Source organism: Nicotiana tomentosiformis, chromosome 4, assembly GCF_000390325.3.
Source record: "Nicotiana tomentosiformis chromosome 4, ASM39032v3, whole genome shotgun sequence".
In the NCBI taxonomy this organism is placed as follows: Eukaryota; Viridiplantae; Streptophyta; class Magnoliopsida; order Solanales; family Solanaceae; genus Nicotiana; species Nicotiana tomentosiformis.
Genome location: NC_090815.1, coordinates 1,927,274 through 1,944,359, shown reverse-complemented (window position 1 = coordinate 1,944,359; position 17,086 = coordinate 1,927,274). Strand labels below are relative to the sequence as shown.

General features: G+C 36.1%; 2 protein-coding genes across 2 annotated transcripts; both read left to right on the top strand.

Moving 5' to 3' along the window:
• The first annotated feature begins 538 nt into the window (after positions 1–538).
• LOC104093736 (DNA-(apurinic or apyrimidinic site) endonuclease, chloroplastic) lies at positions 539–8,688 on the top strand. Its single transcript, XM_009599542.4, has 12 exons — positions 539–687; positions 772–925; positions 1,001–1,083; positions 2,768–2,847; positions 3,014–3,271; positions 3,380–3,705; positions 4,647–4,754; positions 5,009–5,146; positions 5,237–5,284; positions 5,641–5,721; positions 7,523–7,682; positions 8,239–8,688. The coding sequence occupies exons 1-12, from the start codon at positions 638–640 to the stop codon at positions 8,358–8,360; spliced, it is 1,608 nt and encodes a 535-aa protein (XP_009597837.1). The 5' UTR covers positions 539–637; the 3' UTR covers positions 8,361–8,688.
• A 2,608-nt stretch (positions 8,689–11,296) lies between these two features.
• LOC104093744 (uncharacterized) lies at positions 11,297–16,121 on the top strand. Its single transcript, XM_009599550.4, has 11 exons — positions 11,297–11,726; positions 12,449–12,536; positions 12,634–12,725; positions 12,830–12,948; positions 13,160–13,275; positions 13,342–13,469; positions 13,548–13,634; positions 14,793–14,853; positions 14,944–14,984; positions 15,063–15,183; positions 15,674–16,121. Exons 1-11 carry the CDS (start codon positions 11,362–11,364, stop codon positions 15,731–15,733), a joined length of 1,278 nt encoding a protein of 425 aa, XP_009597845.1. The 5' UTR covers positions 11,297–11,361; the 3' UTR covers positions 15,734–16,121.
• Positions 16,122–17,086: the final 965 nt, after the last annotated feature.

The following is a 17,086-nucleotide window of genomic DNA, read 5'->3' as shown; positions in this document are numbered from 1 at the left end:
AAAGTACTTTTGAGCAATAATTTGTGTTTGGCCAAATTTTTCAGAAAGTATTTTTAAGTATCAAATTGCGAATAAGGACATGAATAGATTTACTTAATAGTTAATATTATAAGTAAATAAATAAAAATTTGTTATTACAGGCAATAATTAAATCTTTTCATTTTATTTAAGTAAAATATAAAAATAAAATTTAAAAGTACCTAATTCTTTTAATATAAGTTAAATATATTAAAAATCAGTCCACAAATATAAAAGCATTCACCCCTAAAGTCATTATATATTAGAAAGTTATCCTAAAAATAATAAGAAATATTTATACATTAATATCCTAAGTATTAAGTTTAACAGTTATTTTGGTATATACTATATTTTGTTAAGGATATTTTTGATAAGAAGAAAAGTCAAAACTACTTCTACTTCTATTTTTTAAGAAAAAACTATTTTTTTCTGCTTCTCAGAAAGCTTCTAGTTCTTCCGAAAAATACTTTTTTTTTTTCAAAAAAGCTTGGCACACACGTGCTTTCGGCATGTTGAGAAGCTTGGCCAAACAGGTATTAGCTTCCCAACCCAGCTTCGCGCCTCCATTTGCTGCCTCCTTTGGCGGTCCACCCCCCCCCCCCCCCCCACACTACAATCAATGTTACAATCTCTCAAATTAGGCCTATACAATTTCATTCATCCGAATAGGTATTAGTTATATTATCACTTCTGTTTTATCTTTCTATTGCTTTCTTGATTTTTTTAGATTAATGACTGTTGCTTTTTTCCCAGTGTTGGAGTGATTTTAAGGAAACCCAAGTTTCAAGTTTTGGCTTCTGTGAATTTTACGATAATGGGGTCTAAAAATAGACCCTTTTCAAGATTATCAGCTGTTGCAAAGTCAAATGAACCAATGAGCGTTGCAGTTGAAAAGGGTGTTTCAAAGGTTGAATCTTTTTGACAAATTAATGCTTAGCAGGAAAGATTTGTTTTTTATTTGAATTTTTATTGTTAAATGTAGGAAAATGGTGACAAGGAGATTCTTGTGGAGGATATGGAAACGGTAGAGAAAATGACAGTTCCACAGCTCAGAGTGAAACTTAGGTATGTGCTCAATGTTTCATGTGACGTTGTTTGATTGGCGGAGTGTAGAAAGAAAGAAAGACTAACTTTTGAAACTTGTGGTCTTAAATAAGTCGCAGTTATTTGTATAGAAAAGTATAGAAAAGTATCGTTCTTTTTGGGACATACTAAAATAGTATTATCAAAGTTGAAAAGTACAAAAAAGTTCTAAGGTATGTTGGGCCTTTAAGTGCAAGGCGCAAATAAAGTGTGGCTTTAATGAAAAAAGGCGCAAATGGAGAAAAACTATAATTATGTATGTGTAGTCCAAGACTAATATCTATAAGCAACAATAACAACAAACCCAGTGTAATCCCATAAGTGTGTACGCAGACCTTATCCTTACCTGAGCAGGTAGAAAGGCAAACTAATATCTATAGGCATGTATACCAAATATATGGACAAAGAAATTGAAGAAAATTTACAATAAAGTGAAATATCAATTGTTTATTGTCGCCTCTTCAGGATTACGCATGTTGGCAAGGAAATATATGCCTTAGAGCCTTGATGACAACACTGAAACGCCCGCTAAGCGAGGCAAAGCACTCAACATGTTTTGAGCCTTGCTTCAGGGCTTAAGCGCGCCTTTTGATAACACTGAATAAAAAGGAAAGTGAATCACATAAATTGGGACAGAAGGAGTATTATGTTTGTTTTCTGTAGAGAATGGATGAAAGGAAGATGGAATTTGACCAAATAATTTCCTATGGTCCATTAAATGCCTGATTTAGTCTCTTAGAAAATAATCAGAAAAACATTGGCTGTTAGCTTGTTGTTTCAAGCAAATATAATTGGATGCCGTCTGCCGTGAGAAGGATGTGTATATGAAAGATTTTTCTGTATTGCTTCTTGTCTCCCTTGCTAGATATAGGGAAACTATATGTGTGACAAGGATGTGTATATGAAAAGGTTTTTCTAAATTGCTTCTTGTCATAATTTCCCGTGCTAGATATAGGGAAACTATATGTGCGAAAATGATTACCTGACAGCCATAACAAGTCTATACTTGCGGAGAAGTTTTTCCTTAAGCAGTGAATACTTAAAATTATCCTGGGATTGAGGCGTAAAAGCTGTTGTAGTGGCATTCAGGGCTTGGTGGCCCGAAATTGACTTGGCTTTGCCAAAAGGCCTCATCTTTAAAAGCTTCGAAGCTTCCAAATGTACTTGTTTTATATTATGGTTATAGAGAATAACTCGGTGGATAAGCTTTGGTACTCTCAACCTGGTTTGGATTGTTTGACTATGGCTCCACGTTCTTTACTATCATAAGCTCGATCATGAGGGTCCAAATTAGGGTTTCTTAGAACATGACTATGAGGATTCATATAGCTTAGCTAACTTGCCTGGGATTGAGGCTTATTATTGTTGTTGTTGTAGTGAATTCTTAAAATTATCCTTAGAAGTCTGAAAAAGATGTGCTGCCTTAGTAGAGCTAAACGAGTCATGACCCTTGGTTGGAAGCCACTAAGCAATTGGCTGGAAGCATTGTATACAGCGCTAAGTGATTCCACTGGAACTTGAATTAGTTGGTCTAAAACCTCTGTTCTGATGATATTCCACTTCAGAAATGCTTTGTGTTGGAAAAGTTTGTGCCATGTATCACGTTGTATTTTGCAGCAGCTTTCACTTTGATCCTGTGACATGAAAGCCAGTTTTCTGTTTTTAGGAGTCTTGGGATTCCTTCCAGAGGTACTAAACAAGAGCTTGTTGCTTCTCTGACGACATTCCTCAACAGCAAACTTAATGGTATTCTTTTGTGTCATTTAACTTGCAACCAAGCCCATGAAATAATTTCTTTAATTTGGAAACTGATGTACGACATTTGTCTAGGTGATTGTTATTATTCTGTGAACTTCTCCAAAATCCAAAATATAGCAGAAAGATACTTATAACCCGTAACTTTCTGCTATAGATGTAGGCAATGGAGCTGTGGCACGGGAGGATCAAGTATCATCTGACAAGAGTCTAGGAGTAGCCGATAACACTTCAAAAAGGAAGGCTAGAAAAGTGTCAAGTAACCAAAGCGATGTTGCTGCATCAGAGGTTTCTAGTACCAGGCAGACGAAAAAACGGGTGAAAAAAGACAACACCAAGGATACCAGTGTTGACATTATTGTTAAACAAGCTGAAATTACCCAGGAGCTCTCCGCTGAATCTAATGACATCAAAGGTGCTTTGGTGTTTATCCTTATGTCTGGTTATTTTGCATCTTGCTTTACAGTACATCTTTGCTTTGCTTTGCTTTGTCAGTGTATTAAATGATGAATAATTTTGATAGGCAAGAAGACTGTACGAGCAAAGAGAAAAGTTTCAGCGGCGACTGCTTCGGCACACATTGAAGTTTCTGAGGGCGTGGATATTTCTGTAAATCAAGATGAACCTTGGACTATTTTCGCTCACAAGAAGCCAAAAGATGGGTGGATTGTATACAATCCTAAAACAATGAGGCCGCCTCCTCTTTCTAAGGATACAAAACATGTTAAGTTATTGTCATGGAATGTCAATGGTTTGAGGGCTCTATTGAAGTTAAAGAATCTTTTGATACAGCAGCTTGCCGATAGAGAAGATTTTGATGTTCTATGCTTACAGGAAACTAAATTACAGGCGAGCTCTCATTTTATCTTTTTTCTGCTTGTAGGAATCGACTTGATATTATAATAGATATTATCTAATTGCACAGTATATCAGTCGATTATCTAACTCGTCAACCTTACAACGTATTGAGATCCTCGTAAACATAACATAGGATGCAGGTGATGCTTCACTTTATAAATGTATGGTCCTTATTTGCACAACAACAGAAATTGCGTGAAATGGAAGCATTGGTCAATGCTTTCATGGCAGATATGTCTCACTATGTTTTTCCTCTTAATTTTAACTCGATGAAAGGAACTCTGTGTCTTTTACTAGCTATATGTGTGTGTATGGATACACAAACGCCATTAGCTTGGAATGCTCGGGGATGGAAATCAGGGAATATCTAAAATACTTGGATTTAATCAGATACAACTTGAAGATTTTGTAGGTTATTTGATCAAGGGTTGAAGGAAGAATTTATAAGAACTCATCAATTTATGTTGATAATGTTTTTTTTATCAACCATTGTTCAAATTCTTGGTAATCAGTATTCTCACACACATGTGCACATACATATTCATGTGTGTGTGTGTATGTGCGTGCGTGTGTATTCTCAGGTTCCTTAAGTCTACTTGCTTCCTAGTTGATACGATTCTTCAAATTTAAGGTGCACTGTCTTCTCAGAATCTAGAGACTACAGCATAAACTGGACTTCTCTTTTATGATTTTGTTCCTGTTAAACTAAGTTCTACAAACTTTAGTTGTTGGTGTACCTTGAAATATCTGGAATATTACGTGCTAATGTAATAATTAAGAACTGCTTACAAAGCCATCTATGAATTTAGGTCATCAGTGATAGTTTCTGTACACAGTGTAGATTACTATGTGACTAGTAGAGACTTTGTTCCTTCATACAACAAAATCTTTGCGTTGTCTTAGCTAATTTAACTTCTGATTCTTGGAAGCAGGATAAAGATGTTGAAGCGATCAAAGAAAGTCTCAGTGGCTATGAGAATAGCTTTTGGACATGCAGTGTCGCTAAGCTTGGGTATTCTGGTACTGCAATCATCTCTCGGGTATGAACCTTTTTCCCTTCCCTCTTTTTTTCTTCTCTTTTTTTTTTTAATAATTTTTTTTCCAGTATCCTTGATTGGGAGTAGCAGATTTGCTTCTTTATGTAGGCCCTCTGTCGGGTGCCATACTTTGGTCTCTGAGATTTTTTTTTTCTTATAGAGGAGGAAGAAGATTGAACCTCTATGTGTTCTTTCCTTGAATTGTTTTTGGTTTCTTTGGTTATAATCAATATTCTTCTGCTTTCCTCTTTTGACAGATCAAGCCACTTTCTGTCAGATATGGTCTCGGTATACCTGATCATGATACTGAAGGACGACTTGTCACGGTGGAATTTGATAACTTCTATTTACTGTGTGGATATGTTCCAAATTCTGGCGATGGACTACGGCGATTGGTAGTCCGCTACATCTTATATATCTTCTTTGCATTTGTTATATTATGCATTTCCTTTTACGGACATGACTAACAAGATGTACTTTGCCAGACGTACAGAATTACAGAGTGGGATCCTTCTCTCAGCAATTACATGAAAGTAAGTGTTGCTTTCTTATGTGACATCTTATGCACCATATATTTATTTGTCTACAGGTACATCCTTTTCGAGGTTAAGTTCTTTTAGATTTTCATTTTCGAATAGGCTTCTTGAAGTTCATGAATTTAAAATCTTCAAGACATTTAACCTTCATTCATTAGGTCCAGCCAGGGATACTTCCACTTTTGCCTACAAGTCCTAGTTGTTCTTACTTTGCTGCTATTGTCGTCCAAATTCTTGGATTCTTCTTTCCCTATTTTTTGGGTGTATCTTGTTTATTCTGTTCCAGACATTACTGTTTGGGTTTGTTGACCCTTAATCTGCAGAACATTTTTAATTCTTCTGTGGCTTTGCAGGAGCTAGAAAAGTCAAAACCTGTTGTTTTGACCGGTGATCTAAATTGCGCCCACGAGGAGATAGATATTTATAATCCTGCTGTAAGTATTTTTACTTTCACGTCTTAACATGTATATGATGCAGAAGCAGTGTATGCTATGTGAATGATAGTGTATATTCCAGAAAAGAGAAGAAAGAGCAGTCAGTGATAGCATGTGTCTTTTTTCTTTATATCTAATTTGTCGTTTTGTAATCTTCCTTTAGATGAACCTGGTTGTTCTACTGTATAATTTACGCGAAACATGAAGTAGAGTTGCCATGTTCTCTTTCTCTTTCATATTATGGTAATTTTATTGGTCTCTAGCTGCTTGAGATCCTCTTCCAAATCTGTTTTCTACTTCCGCTTCCAGTGAATCTTTACATCAATAGCCTCACTACTACTTACTGACCGTACAGATGTGCTCACCTTCTGTAAGGTTGGAGAAATCTATAAGTTACAGGTCTAAGTAAGTTTGTGTTGGACTTGGGGAGGTATAAGAACAGATTGGGCATTATTACTTTTTCTAGGAGGACAAAGTCGCGAAAGATTTTAAGTATTCCTTCGGGGTAGGGGTAAGGTCTGCGTCCCAGACCCCACTAGTGGTATTCTACTGGGTTGTTGTTGTTGTTGTTGTTGCAGTTGTATGCACATAAGTTAGTACTCGATAAGAACAAACCAAATAGACAGCATCAATAAAGCTACATGGCGCTAAGTGACTCTTGATATATAGTTGTAAGAGAAGATACAAAATAGAATCAATAATGCCCCAAGAAAACAAATTGAAGGCTAAAACTAATCAAGCATTAGCAGATTGAAACGATACTACAATTTAAGATACTACAGTTTAAGATGATTATCTTAGCATCTGGCTTTAAGAATAGCATTGGAATCAAAATGAAGAAATCTTTTGCAATTACGATATGCAGGTCAATATATTCTTTGAAAGCTAATAGGCGTAGGAAGTGTTCGAAATATCTACTGGAGGGAAATAATTGTCTATTTTATGAAGAAAAGATGAAGCAATGGAAAAGTAAAAGCACCAAGAACATCTGATTTGTGATTCAAGATTTAGACTTTTAGCAGGAAACATTTTACAAACAAGTGGAGAATTGCTTGATACCGTCAATAGAACGTTCCTCCTATCAAAAAAAATAAATAGTTGTCACATTTTGCTTTGTTAAAATGAAATTGAGTGGTCATTGATTGCACGTTAAATGTATTCTTTCGTGATTTTTATATGCAACTAATAGTCCTTGGTGTATTTTCTGAATTCCTAAAAAGAATGAACACTTCTGCTCAAAAGTAGGTTACTTGACCTTAGGTAAGCGAGGAGTGAACTAAATTAAAACTGAGGGAGTATCAATTTTGCAAGTATTCCTGGTTGTCATCTTTTGCACCTAAAAATAAGGACTAAGGAACCTTGATGGAGCAGCTGATTGCAAGTTGTATGGGGCTCTTCTTGCTCCTCTTTTAACTGACATCTAAAAGCGATGCACTACAAATAGAGACAAACTGCTTGAAACATAAAAGATCAAAACTTGGCAACTGTTTGTCCCTGTGTTCAAATCTATAAGCCTGACCTAGCACCATGGAAACTTATTCGGCTCTCTTCATCTACTAGGAAAGTTCTTGCATTTGTTAAAGAATCACAATAAAATGGTGGAAAATATCATTGCTAATAGCAGAATGATTCGACTTTGCAACTTAAGGCGTGATATTTGCTTGTGGATTTTTCACGTGATATTTGCTTGTGGATTTTACATTGTCTTCAGTTTTTAGCTTAACTTATCAAAGTTACTTGCTGGTTTAGTTTTGATATCAATTCTGATTCGTTGTTCTGATTTTTCCCTTCCTGTGCTTAGGGAAATAAAAGAAGTGCAGGCTTTACTGATGAAGAAAGACAGTCCTTTGAAACAAACTTTTTAAACAAGGGGTTTGTAGATACATTCAGGAAGCAGCATCCTGGTGTCGTTGGTTATACTTACTGGGGTTACCGCCATGGTGGACGTAAAACTAATAAAGGTATTTGAACATTTTTTCTATTGTGGTGCTATGTAACTTGGTCCTCTGCTTCCTTGGGCCGTTCCTATTATGACAAATTAAGAAACCAGAAATATACCTCAGTTTTTCCTCAATATACTCTTCTCCATAGCCCCTAAAATTAGATATTTTCGTGTATCTCATTTTGTGTTTTACCGTCTAGTGAAATGAGAACATTGCTCATTTGATAGCGTGATTGTGAAAGTTATACTCTGTCCCACCTAGGTAAGAGGAGTTTGAACTCCTTACATCAATCTGCAATTTAGAAGAGCACTTGACTAGGTATTTGGGTCGTGATAATAGTTGTGTTTTCGCTTTTTACATATCGATCTGCTTAAACTACTCGTCGGACATTCTATTCCTCCAATCTCTCGCTACATGGTGGACTTCCGTATTTGTCACTCCTTGACAAGATAATTCCAACATCACATTTTTGTTAAATATCATTTGCAATTAAGGTTGTTGTTTCAGGTTGTTTGGCATAGGGTTTACTCTGACGTTTTCTGCATCTTTTCCCATCTGGGGTATAAAATTTCAGGATGGCGGCTCGACTACTTCCTTGTCTCAGAACACATTGCTGACAACGTGCACGACTCCTACATTCTGCCAGATGTAGATGGCAGTGATCACAGTCCCATTGGCCTTATCCTGAAGCTGTAGGTTCCGACCATCATTTTTGCTGATTCCAACATCTTGATGTTTTTCTGAAGATGGTACCATAGCAAAAAACGCGACGAGAATATTCTCAAGAGGCTATGTTGAGTAGATATTTTGCAGTTAAGGATTTGACATATAAATGGTGAATCCTGATTTTTGAAGTGGCATACAAGATCCTGGAGGTAGCACTGAGTAAAAATTTGGGATGACCATATCGTGTCATGTAATCCTGTCCTGCCCTTTTTTTTTTGGTTTAACCATATGTGTGCCTGGAATAGGTTGACCCGACTAATTCAGATTTGCGTCGTAGAAAGCCTACTATGTTGGTTTACCGCATCATGTTTCATCCGGTGCACGGAACCACTGGCCTGAGTAACTTGGATTTGCTCTCTAGAAAGCCCACTTTAGGGGATTTAAGTGTTCCGTACCAAAGATGGTTTCATTTCTAGGACTCAAACCCGAGGCTTTTGGTTAAAGGTAGAGAAACTCTAACCATTCTACCGCGTCCTTAGTGTAATTCTATTATACAACTTCTTATGGTTTCTTAAACATTATTACAATTATAAAGCTAAAAGAGGCAGGAAAGAGGAGTATTAATGTACAGTTAGCAATTATTGGTGCTTAAACCAAAAGTTACAAGCATTGGCAGTATTCTACAAAAGAAATTAAAGATGGATATTGTCAAATGGAAGTTGTGTTGAAATTGGGGGAAGGCAGAAGAAGTAGAATGGAACTTTAAACATTTCATATCCAAATATAATTTCCAGCGCTATTTTAATGCCAACTATACCATTATTGCAATTTTACATTGCCTATAAAAATAAAATTTCATTGCTTATAAACCCAAAAGTGTGGCTTAGTAGTCGATGAATTGGTGGACATCAATGAGGATTCACGTTCAAATTCTATCTATAAATGAGACTTGTGAATTTTCAATTGCAATGGTCAAATGCCACTTATAAATCGCAAATGGAAAATGCGATGTATAAATTGAAAACGCGATTTACAAATCGCAATAAACCCACACATCTAATTGTAATAGGAAGATCTTTGACAAATACGACTTATTAATTGTAACTGATAAATGCAACTTATAAATTGCTGCGACTTATACATGTTTTGCGGATATGGTTATATCTTGTTGCCAGTTTGGGAAGAGTATTTGCATCACTGATTCTGAAGAAACCACAGTAATTGCACCATTTTGTTTTGATTATTTTCTGTTATTGATTGCTTAAATGCCTTTAAGTATTAGCAGCAGATATTCAGTATAGGATCAGTAGCTGAGAGTAGAAAATTAAAAATATCAACATCCATTTGTCTATTGTCTTTGTTCTAGATATGTTTTTTCTAACAATATGAACAATTCAACTGATGTTGTTAGTAGTAACAATTGATCTGTTGGTATGTTTCCTGTCTTCCTCGTTAACAGTGGCGGAGCCAGAATTTTTACCAAATACACCGAAAAGTTAAGGGAAGTCAGCATATAGTAAATATATATAAAATAAAAAAAATTATCTAACAATACAGTGTAATTTTTTGGCGAAGGGGTGTCGACACCCCTTGGTTGAATATGGCTCCGCCACTGCTCGTTAATAGTTTCACTGGAACCGTAAGAGTTTGTAAAAGAAGAGTTTGTAAGCAAAATGAGAATATCGTGTATAAATATAAAAAAAATATCATTGCCTTGTCGTTATAGTGATTTATTTATTTGTTCAGTTCTCCAAATATTTTGACCGCTTATGAAAAAATCTGTATTTATAATAAGACGAAGACGATTTATTAACACGTTAAGACATATACTCAAGACTATTGCGCTATTTGCACAAATTTTTGCTGGCCAGACGGCCAATACTTATTTTATTGTGATTGAAATAAACATTTTCTACATAACAAACTCTCACCACTTGATTCTACTCTATAAAGGGTTCCCATTTTCATATTAATGAAAAAACAAAGTTAGCCAAACAAAAATAAAACATCAAGAAAAAACAAAGCCCAAAAATGAAATTTTTTGGTTTTAGTCTAAAGAGGTTTTGGAAGAGAAAAAAATACCAAAGGTTAGAAGATGCAACATTAAGGGATAACAATAGGAAGAGGCATATTCATTTGAAGATGAAACATGCTCCCATTGTGAGAATTTTCTGTGCGAATTCGAATTTAATCAGGTTACAATGCGAATACGGAACACCAGATAGAAAACTCAATAAAAGTTTTGTTGCATATATAAACGCAATGATATGTTTGGCAGGAAGCAAGAAATGCAATATTTATAAAGTTCCAATGGTGTCTTCTTCGTATAGAAAAAATACAGTTGATGATAATAGGTTGATTTTGGAATTTTATAAAGGAATGGCCTCTGCTCGTTTGCTAGCATGCCCATTATTGGCTTGATATTTTCTTCCTTTTTTCTTTTCCAACTCTTCTGCTTTCGTGTAATCTCTTCTTCTTTTTGGTTTAACGGTTCAATGCTCAGAACTCATTGATCCGACTAATTTGGAATGATCGTCTTACGTAATCTACTATATTGGTTTTAGGCTTCTTATTTTATCCGGTACTCGAATTCACTAATGTGGTTAACTCGGAGTTTATTTGGTCTGAAATTCACTAGTCTGACTAATTCGGATTGTATCGTAAAAAGTTCATCGTGGACGATTGTAGTGTTAGTTTCTAACGACGACTTTATTCTTAGGGCTCAAACCCGAGACCAGAGTATCATGTTAGCACACTTCTTGCTTGTGGTCTTCTGTCCAAGTTGTTTGACAAGATTAGCACAGTTCATGCTTCTACTAAAGGACTTGCTTCATCAGTCTAAATAATCATATGGACCCCACATATGACAAGTTCAACCGACGTGTACAAATTCAATTGGTCCACTAAAAATCCCAAACCAAAAACAATTAAGTAAATAAGCAAATTATAAAAAGATCCAAAAGACCGCAAAATAAACACACACACACACACACACACACACACACACACACAGAGTGAAAGATCTTCCGCCATGGCAGCTAAAAAACGGCCGTCAAAGTTGGCGCCGGCGACTGTCACCGCCGTAAATCCGCCGAAATCATCCATAAACAATCCACAACCTAAATCGGATGACTCGTCACCCATAGCGCCGGCTAAAGTTTCGTTAATTTTCAAAATCTCTTTAATATTCTTAATCCCGTACTTTTACTTAATATTTTATCACTATAAGATCGAATCGGAGCTCCGGCGATCGATTCTCATCAATGCGGTTATTAGTTTAATCGGATTCTTCGGAACGGTAACTATGATTCCTGTTGCGTCTAAGTATATGTTGAGAAGGGGTTTGTTTGGATTAGATATCAACAAAAAAGGCACTCCTCAAGGCTCTATCAAAGTGTAAGTTTCTCTTTTTGGATAGAAAAAGAAATTGAAGTTTAATTTACTTAAAGCTCACGCATAATTTGTGAATGCAGTAGTTGAATTTAGTACTGATGCGAATTTATTATACCTTCTATTTTGATAGTCCTTGTTTGAATTGTTTTGTTTATTAAGAGAAAGAAAGAATTTTGAAAGTTGTGGTCTAGAACAAGCTATCGATATTTGTATGACTAAATCATCTCATTAACGGTAGAATGGGAAGTATAAAGTTAAATCATTTCTAGATATAGAAAGATAATATTCTTTTTGGGATAGACTAAAAAGGAAAGAGTATTACATGAATAGGGAGGGATGAAGTACTACATAATTGTAAATTTCAAACCTGTTGTATGATCTGCGTAAAGTCGAAAAGAGACATTCAATTTGAAAAGGAGGAAGTAGCATTTTGCCGAGCATATGTCCATCTAGAACCTTTTTTGTTTTTGCGAAGTAGAGGAAAAAAGATATTTTTCTGAATTGAGTGAAAATGTCAGACATCATTTTTAGTGATGAGAATGTCTTCTGGGACCGTTTCGGGACGGCTTAAAATGAAGGTAGGACTGTTCTTTTTCCGGGACAAGGGGAGTGATTTCTCAACTTAGTGAAGAAAGAGAGTTTTTATCGTTAAAAATCAACCTCAATTAAGTTTTGTAGTGGTACTCTGAAGCAATTTATGAGTGATCCGTATTGATTTAATGCAGACCTGAGTCACTAGGTCTTATTGTTGGGGGTGTGTTCTTGGTCGTTGCTATCTTGTTTCAAACTTTCAACTTCACAGCTGATTCAAATGTAAGTAAAGTTGCAAGCTTTGTGGGTTTTGGAGGTTTTTTATTGCTTGAGGTTTGTCGAAGATGATCTGCTTGCATCTTGACTTTGAATTTGGCAGTGGCTTGTTGAGTACAATGCTGCATTATCTTCAATCTGCTTCATGATGCTGCTTGGTTTTGTGGATGATGTCCTTGATGTACCTTGGAGAGTGTAAGCATTTCTATCATATCTAAAAGGCTTTCTCTGATGCAACTGGGACTTTTGTAATCATTTCAGCTGAGATTCTTATGAAGTTCATATAATATTTGAAACAGGAAACTGCTATTACCCTCCATTGCAGCTCTTCCGTTGTTGATGGCATATGCTGGGCATACAACTATTATTATTCCAAAGCCCCTTGTATCATATGTTGGATTAGAGATCTTGGATCTAGGTAAGCAGCCTATGATTTCGTCATGCTTCTATATAAAGTCCTTTAGTTGGAGTTTACTAGATTTGCTGGAAGCACTCGAAAGTTTGAAATGCACATTTAACATGCTTAAAGTAGTCATTTCTTACATGGACATACTTTTTACTATTTCATACCTTCATCATCTCCAATTGTTTACTTCGACACGATTCTTCATTCTCTTTTGGTTTAACAGGACGGATCTACAAATTATATATGTGGCTACTGGCAATATTTTGCACAAATTCTATCAATATCCACGCTGGTATCAATGGCCTTGAAGTTGGGCAGACAGTCGTTATTGCAGCAGCTGTAAGCTAGAACTGTTCTCTGTATCAGTTTGACGATTGAAAGTCATCTAACGCTAGTGTATTACAGATTTTGATACACAACATCATGCAAATTGGAGCATCTGCCGATCCTGAATACAAACAAGCCCATGCTTTCTCTATTTACCTTGTTCAGCCAATGCTTGCCACTTCCTTGGGTTTACTTTCATTCAACTGGTAAAATCTCATCTTTGAATAACCTCAGAGTTCTCTTTCAGCAATATGTTTTACTTACTCTCTCCACTGTCATTGTAGGTATCCTTCCTCAGTTTTCGTTGGTGATACCTTTACATATTTTGCTGGAATGACCATGGCAGTGGCTGGAATCTTGGGTCACTTTAGGTACATCTCTTCTTCGTGCCTCTTTCTTGTCATTAAATTCAGCAGTGCTTCTGCTAGTCTGCTTCTTGAACCATTTGATTGCTTCCTTGCTGTCTTAGGAAAGAAAAGGTTGTCCCATTTTCCCTTGTCAGTTTCACTTTTCTCATAGTGACTCCAAGAGTGAATGGAGGCTGTCTGGCTAATGACTTGAAACCTAAGTTTTTCCAGTAAGTGACTGGAGTATTGTCTTTATTTAAAATATAAAAAAAAAAGTGACTGGACTATTGTGTGAGCAACACAAAAGTGGCACCAAAGGATGCTAGTCCTGTTCATGAAGGACTTACCAGACAAGCCTATACCAGGGATAAAGTACCCATATTTGAAGGGGGGGAAATTGAAGGATCTTTGGACTCACTAATCCATAAAGAAGTTCTCAAGAACCAGCTTTCAAAGAGGAGAATCACATTACTTCGCCCCTAAAATGCTTGTTATTCACGCATGCACGCCCACATGTTTATACAGTGTACTTTTTTTCGCAAAAATATGGTGAGAGTACAGTGGATTCTGCATAGACTTGTCCTTCCTTCAAAACTTAAAAGGGATATGGAACAACTAGTTTGTTCTTCTCTGGTCTTAGCTAATCAGACTATCTTCTCTTTTTGTTTTCTGCATCATTTGTCTTTCTTTCTGGACTCTTGAGAATGTAGTATTAGAGATGACGCTCTTCCCTTTGTCGTATATGCCCATATTTATGAACTACTTTTTCCTTTGAGCTCCAAAACCCCCACAGGATTAACTATGCGTGCTACAGATGTGAACACTAGTTTTCTCCCTCTTCCATTTTACATGACATGCATATTATTATGATGGTAGTAGAAGAAAACTGCGAATACTAGTTTTGCTGCATGTCGGTTTTATAGGGAATATGTGAATTGTTAATTGAAGTGTAATCTTAAAACTTGCCAAAATCATAGAATGGTATAACAGTAGAAGTACATCAAACGTCTTCAGATGTACCAAAATAGACACAGTTAAAGTATCACATAGACTGTGACAAAGCGAGTGTCACTATTATATGTGCTAATGACTTTCAGTTTCTATAGTTGTAGAGATATTTGTTTAATTTTCTTCATTTGAAACTTGAGACTAATGAGTTTAGTTTTGTCGATTTCCTTTCAGTGAAACACTGCTTATATTCTTTTTGCCGCAAGTCCTGAACTTCCTACTATCACTACCTCAGGTTCTCTCTCTCTTCTCTCTTCTCTCTCTCTCTCTCTCAATTAATTTTGGATCTCTAAGGACCCATTTTAGTCTCTTGAACTCCTTTCAGCTAGCTGGTATTATACCTTGTCCAAGGCATCGGCTACCTAAGTAAGTTCTCTAATTGCAGTTGCTCAAGTTTTGGGTTTCCAGTCCGTGTCTGAACTAACTAATCTTGGAACCTTTCAGGTTTGACCCTCAGACTGGCTTATTGACCGGAACAAATGATGGGACGCTAGTGAACTTTTTCTTAAGGCAATTGGGCAGAATGTCAGAACAGTCCCTTTGTGTTGTGCTACTGGTTTTCCAGGTAAATAACTTTTTCTTTCTCTTCTCATTTTTCCTTTTTACGCTTTTTCTATTTAAACCACATGGATTTTCAGTCACTTCCTGGTTCATCTGCAGTCATTGCCTGTTACCACAGATGATTGGTCTTAAATCACAAAAAGGGTGATATATTTTGTAGTTAGTTAACGTAGTTCCATCCGTTCTCCGGCCAAGGGTCTATCGGAAACAGCCTCTCTGCCCTTCCAGGGTAGGGGTAAGGCTGCGTACATCTTACCTTCCCCAGGGCTTCTTCTTGTTATTGTTGTTATTAGTCAACGTAGTTATGCTAATAGTAACGCTGATTATAGCGTCCACAATCCTTGAGCTCGTGAATTGCATGTTCCCTCCTTGTTTTGACTAACCACATAGTGGCATTCTTGCTATTCATGTGCATAACTATTCACACGATCTCTCGTCAGATATGTTCTTATACATGGAAGGATTGTGAAGGGTAACAAATGTTTGTTTTACAGGCGATCTGCTGCTGCTTCTGTTTTCTGTTGAGGTGGCTCCTTACAGGATGGTACAAATGAAGCTGCGACACTAGAAGAGCTATTTCACTTTGGACGAACATCAAAGGAAAGAGTAACTTAACACTGCATGAAGAGGTTTTTCTCTTATGAAGAAACGACGATGCCAGCCATACTTGGAAGAAATTGATAGCCTATATATTCAGGCATGGCTGTTGAAATGAACCAATGTTGTTGGATCTTGTAACCTATACTGAGTCCGTAGGAGAATTTTGTTAGAAACCGTGTTGGCACGGGTCATACTTAGTTTCTTTTCTTTTTTTTTCTTTTTGTCAGATTTTGATGTTGCAAAGCGTGTATCTTGGTAATTATGTCTGTTTCGATTATTTTTAACGCTTGGTAACATCTTTTAGAATCAGTAAATTGAAATCTTTGAATGCTCCTTTTTTAAGTCCTAGGACTTGTTAGATAGCTGAATACTTCAATTCCGTATCAAGTCACTCATTTATATTGCCTCTTTTTCTCACAAAATTAAATATTTAACATTACTGGGTACCAGGAATACAAGCTTTGATGCAGAAATCACTCGATGATCCATCCTGTTTTTCCTGTATATTGATTAAACTATTGATTTACATTCGTTCACTTCTCGTAAAAATAGCATGGGCTAGCCAGTTTTCGGACTAGTAATTCAAATATAGCCATGGTTTGCAAAGTCATTGAAAAATAGCCACTATTTTGCTGCAACACGGACCGATCCAGCATAATATACTGGAGATTGGTGTACCTATGTATGAACTTCCAGCATATTATGCTGGAACTCCAACACGCGAAAAGTTCCAACATAATTTACTAGAGATTGGACCACTTGTGTATGAACTTCCAGCATATTATGTTGGACCAGTATATTATACTGAAACTCCAGTATATTATGCTGGAATATTTTTCGAATTTTGAACAGTGTTTTCGTTCAAATTTATCTTTACATGAAAAGTGCCGAATTTCGATTACTTTCTAAACTGTGGCTATTTTTCAATTACCACTTATAAATCTGGCTATTTTTAAATTTTTCCCTCACTTCTTTCGTATATACACATAACACAATGCATAGCCGGCCTGATTCTCTGTTACATGTCATGTCTGGTATACATGATTATACACATATTATATATGAATTACACATATATTATACATCCGCTTTTATTTTAAGTTTTAAGTGTTTGGGTGAGTGGCTAACCAACAATGCATTCAGCAATGTCATCCTATTGAACTCATTTGAGATTATAGACACAAGTCATTCAAAGAAATGCACTTAAAATCATACTTGCACACTGCAATTGCTCACAATGAAATATTAGCATAACCATGTACTTTCATCAAAGCTTCTAGCGATGACTTTGAACCCATCAACAACTC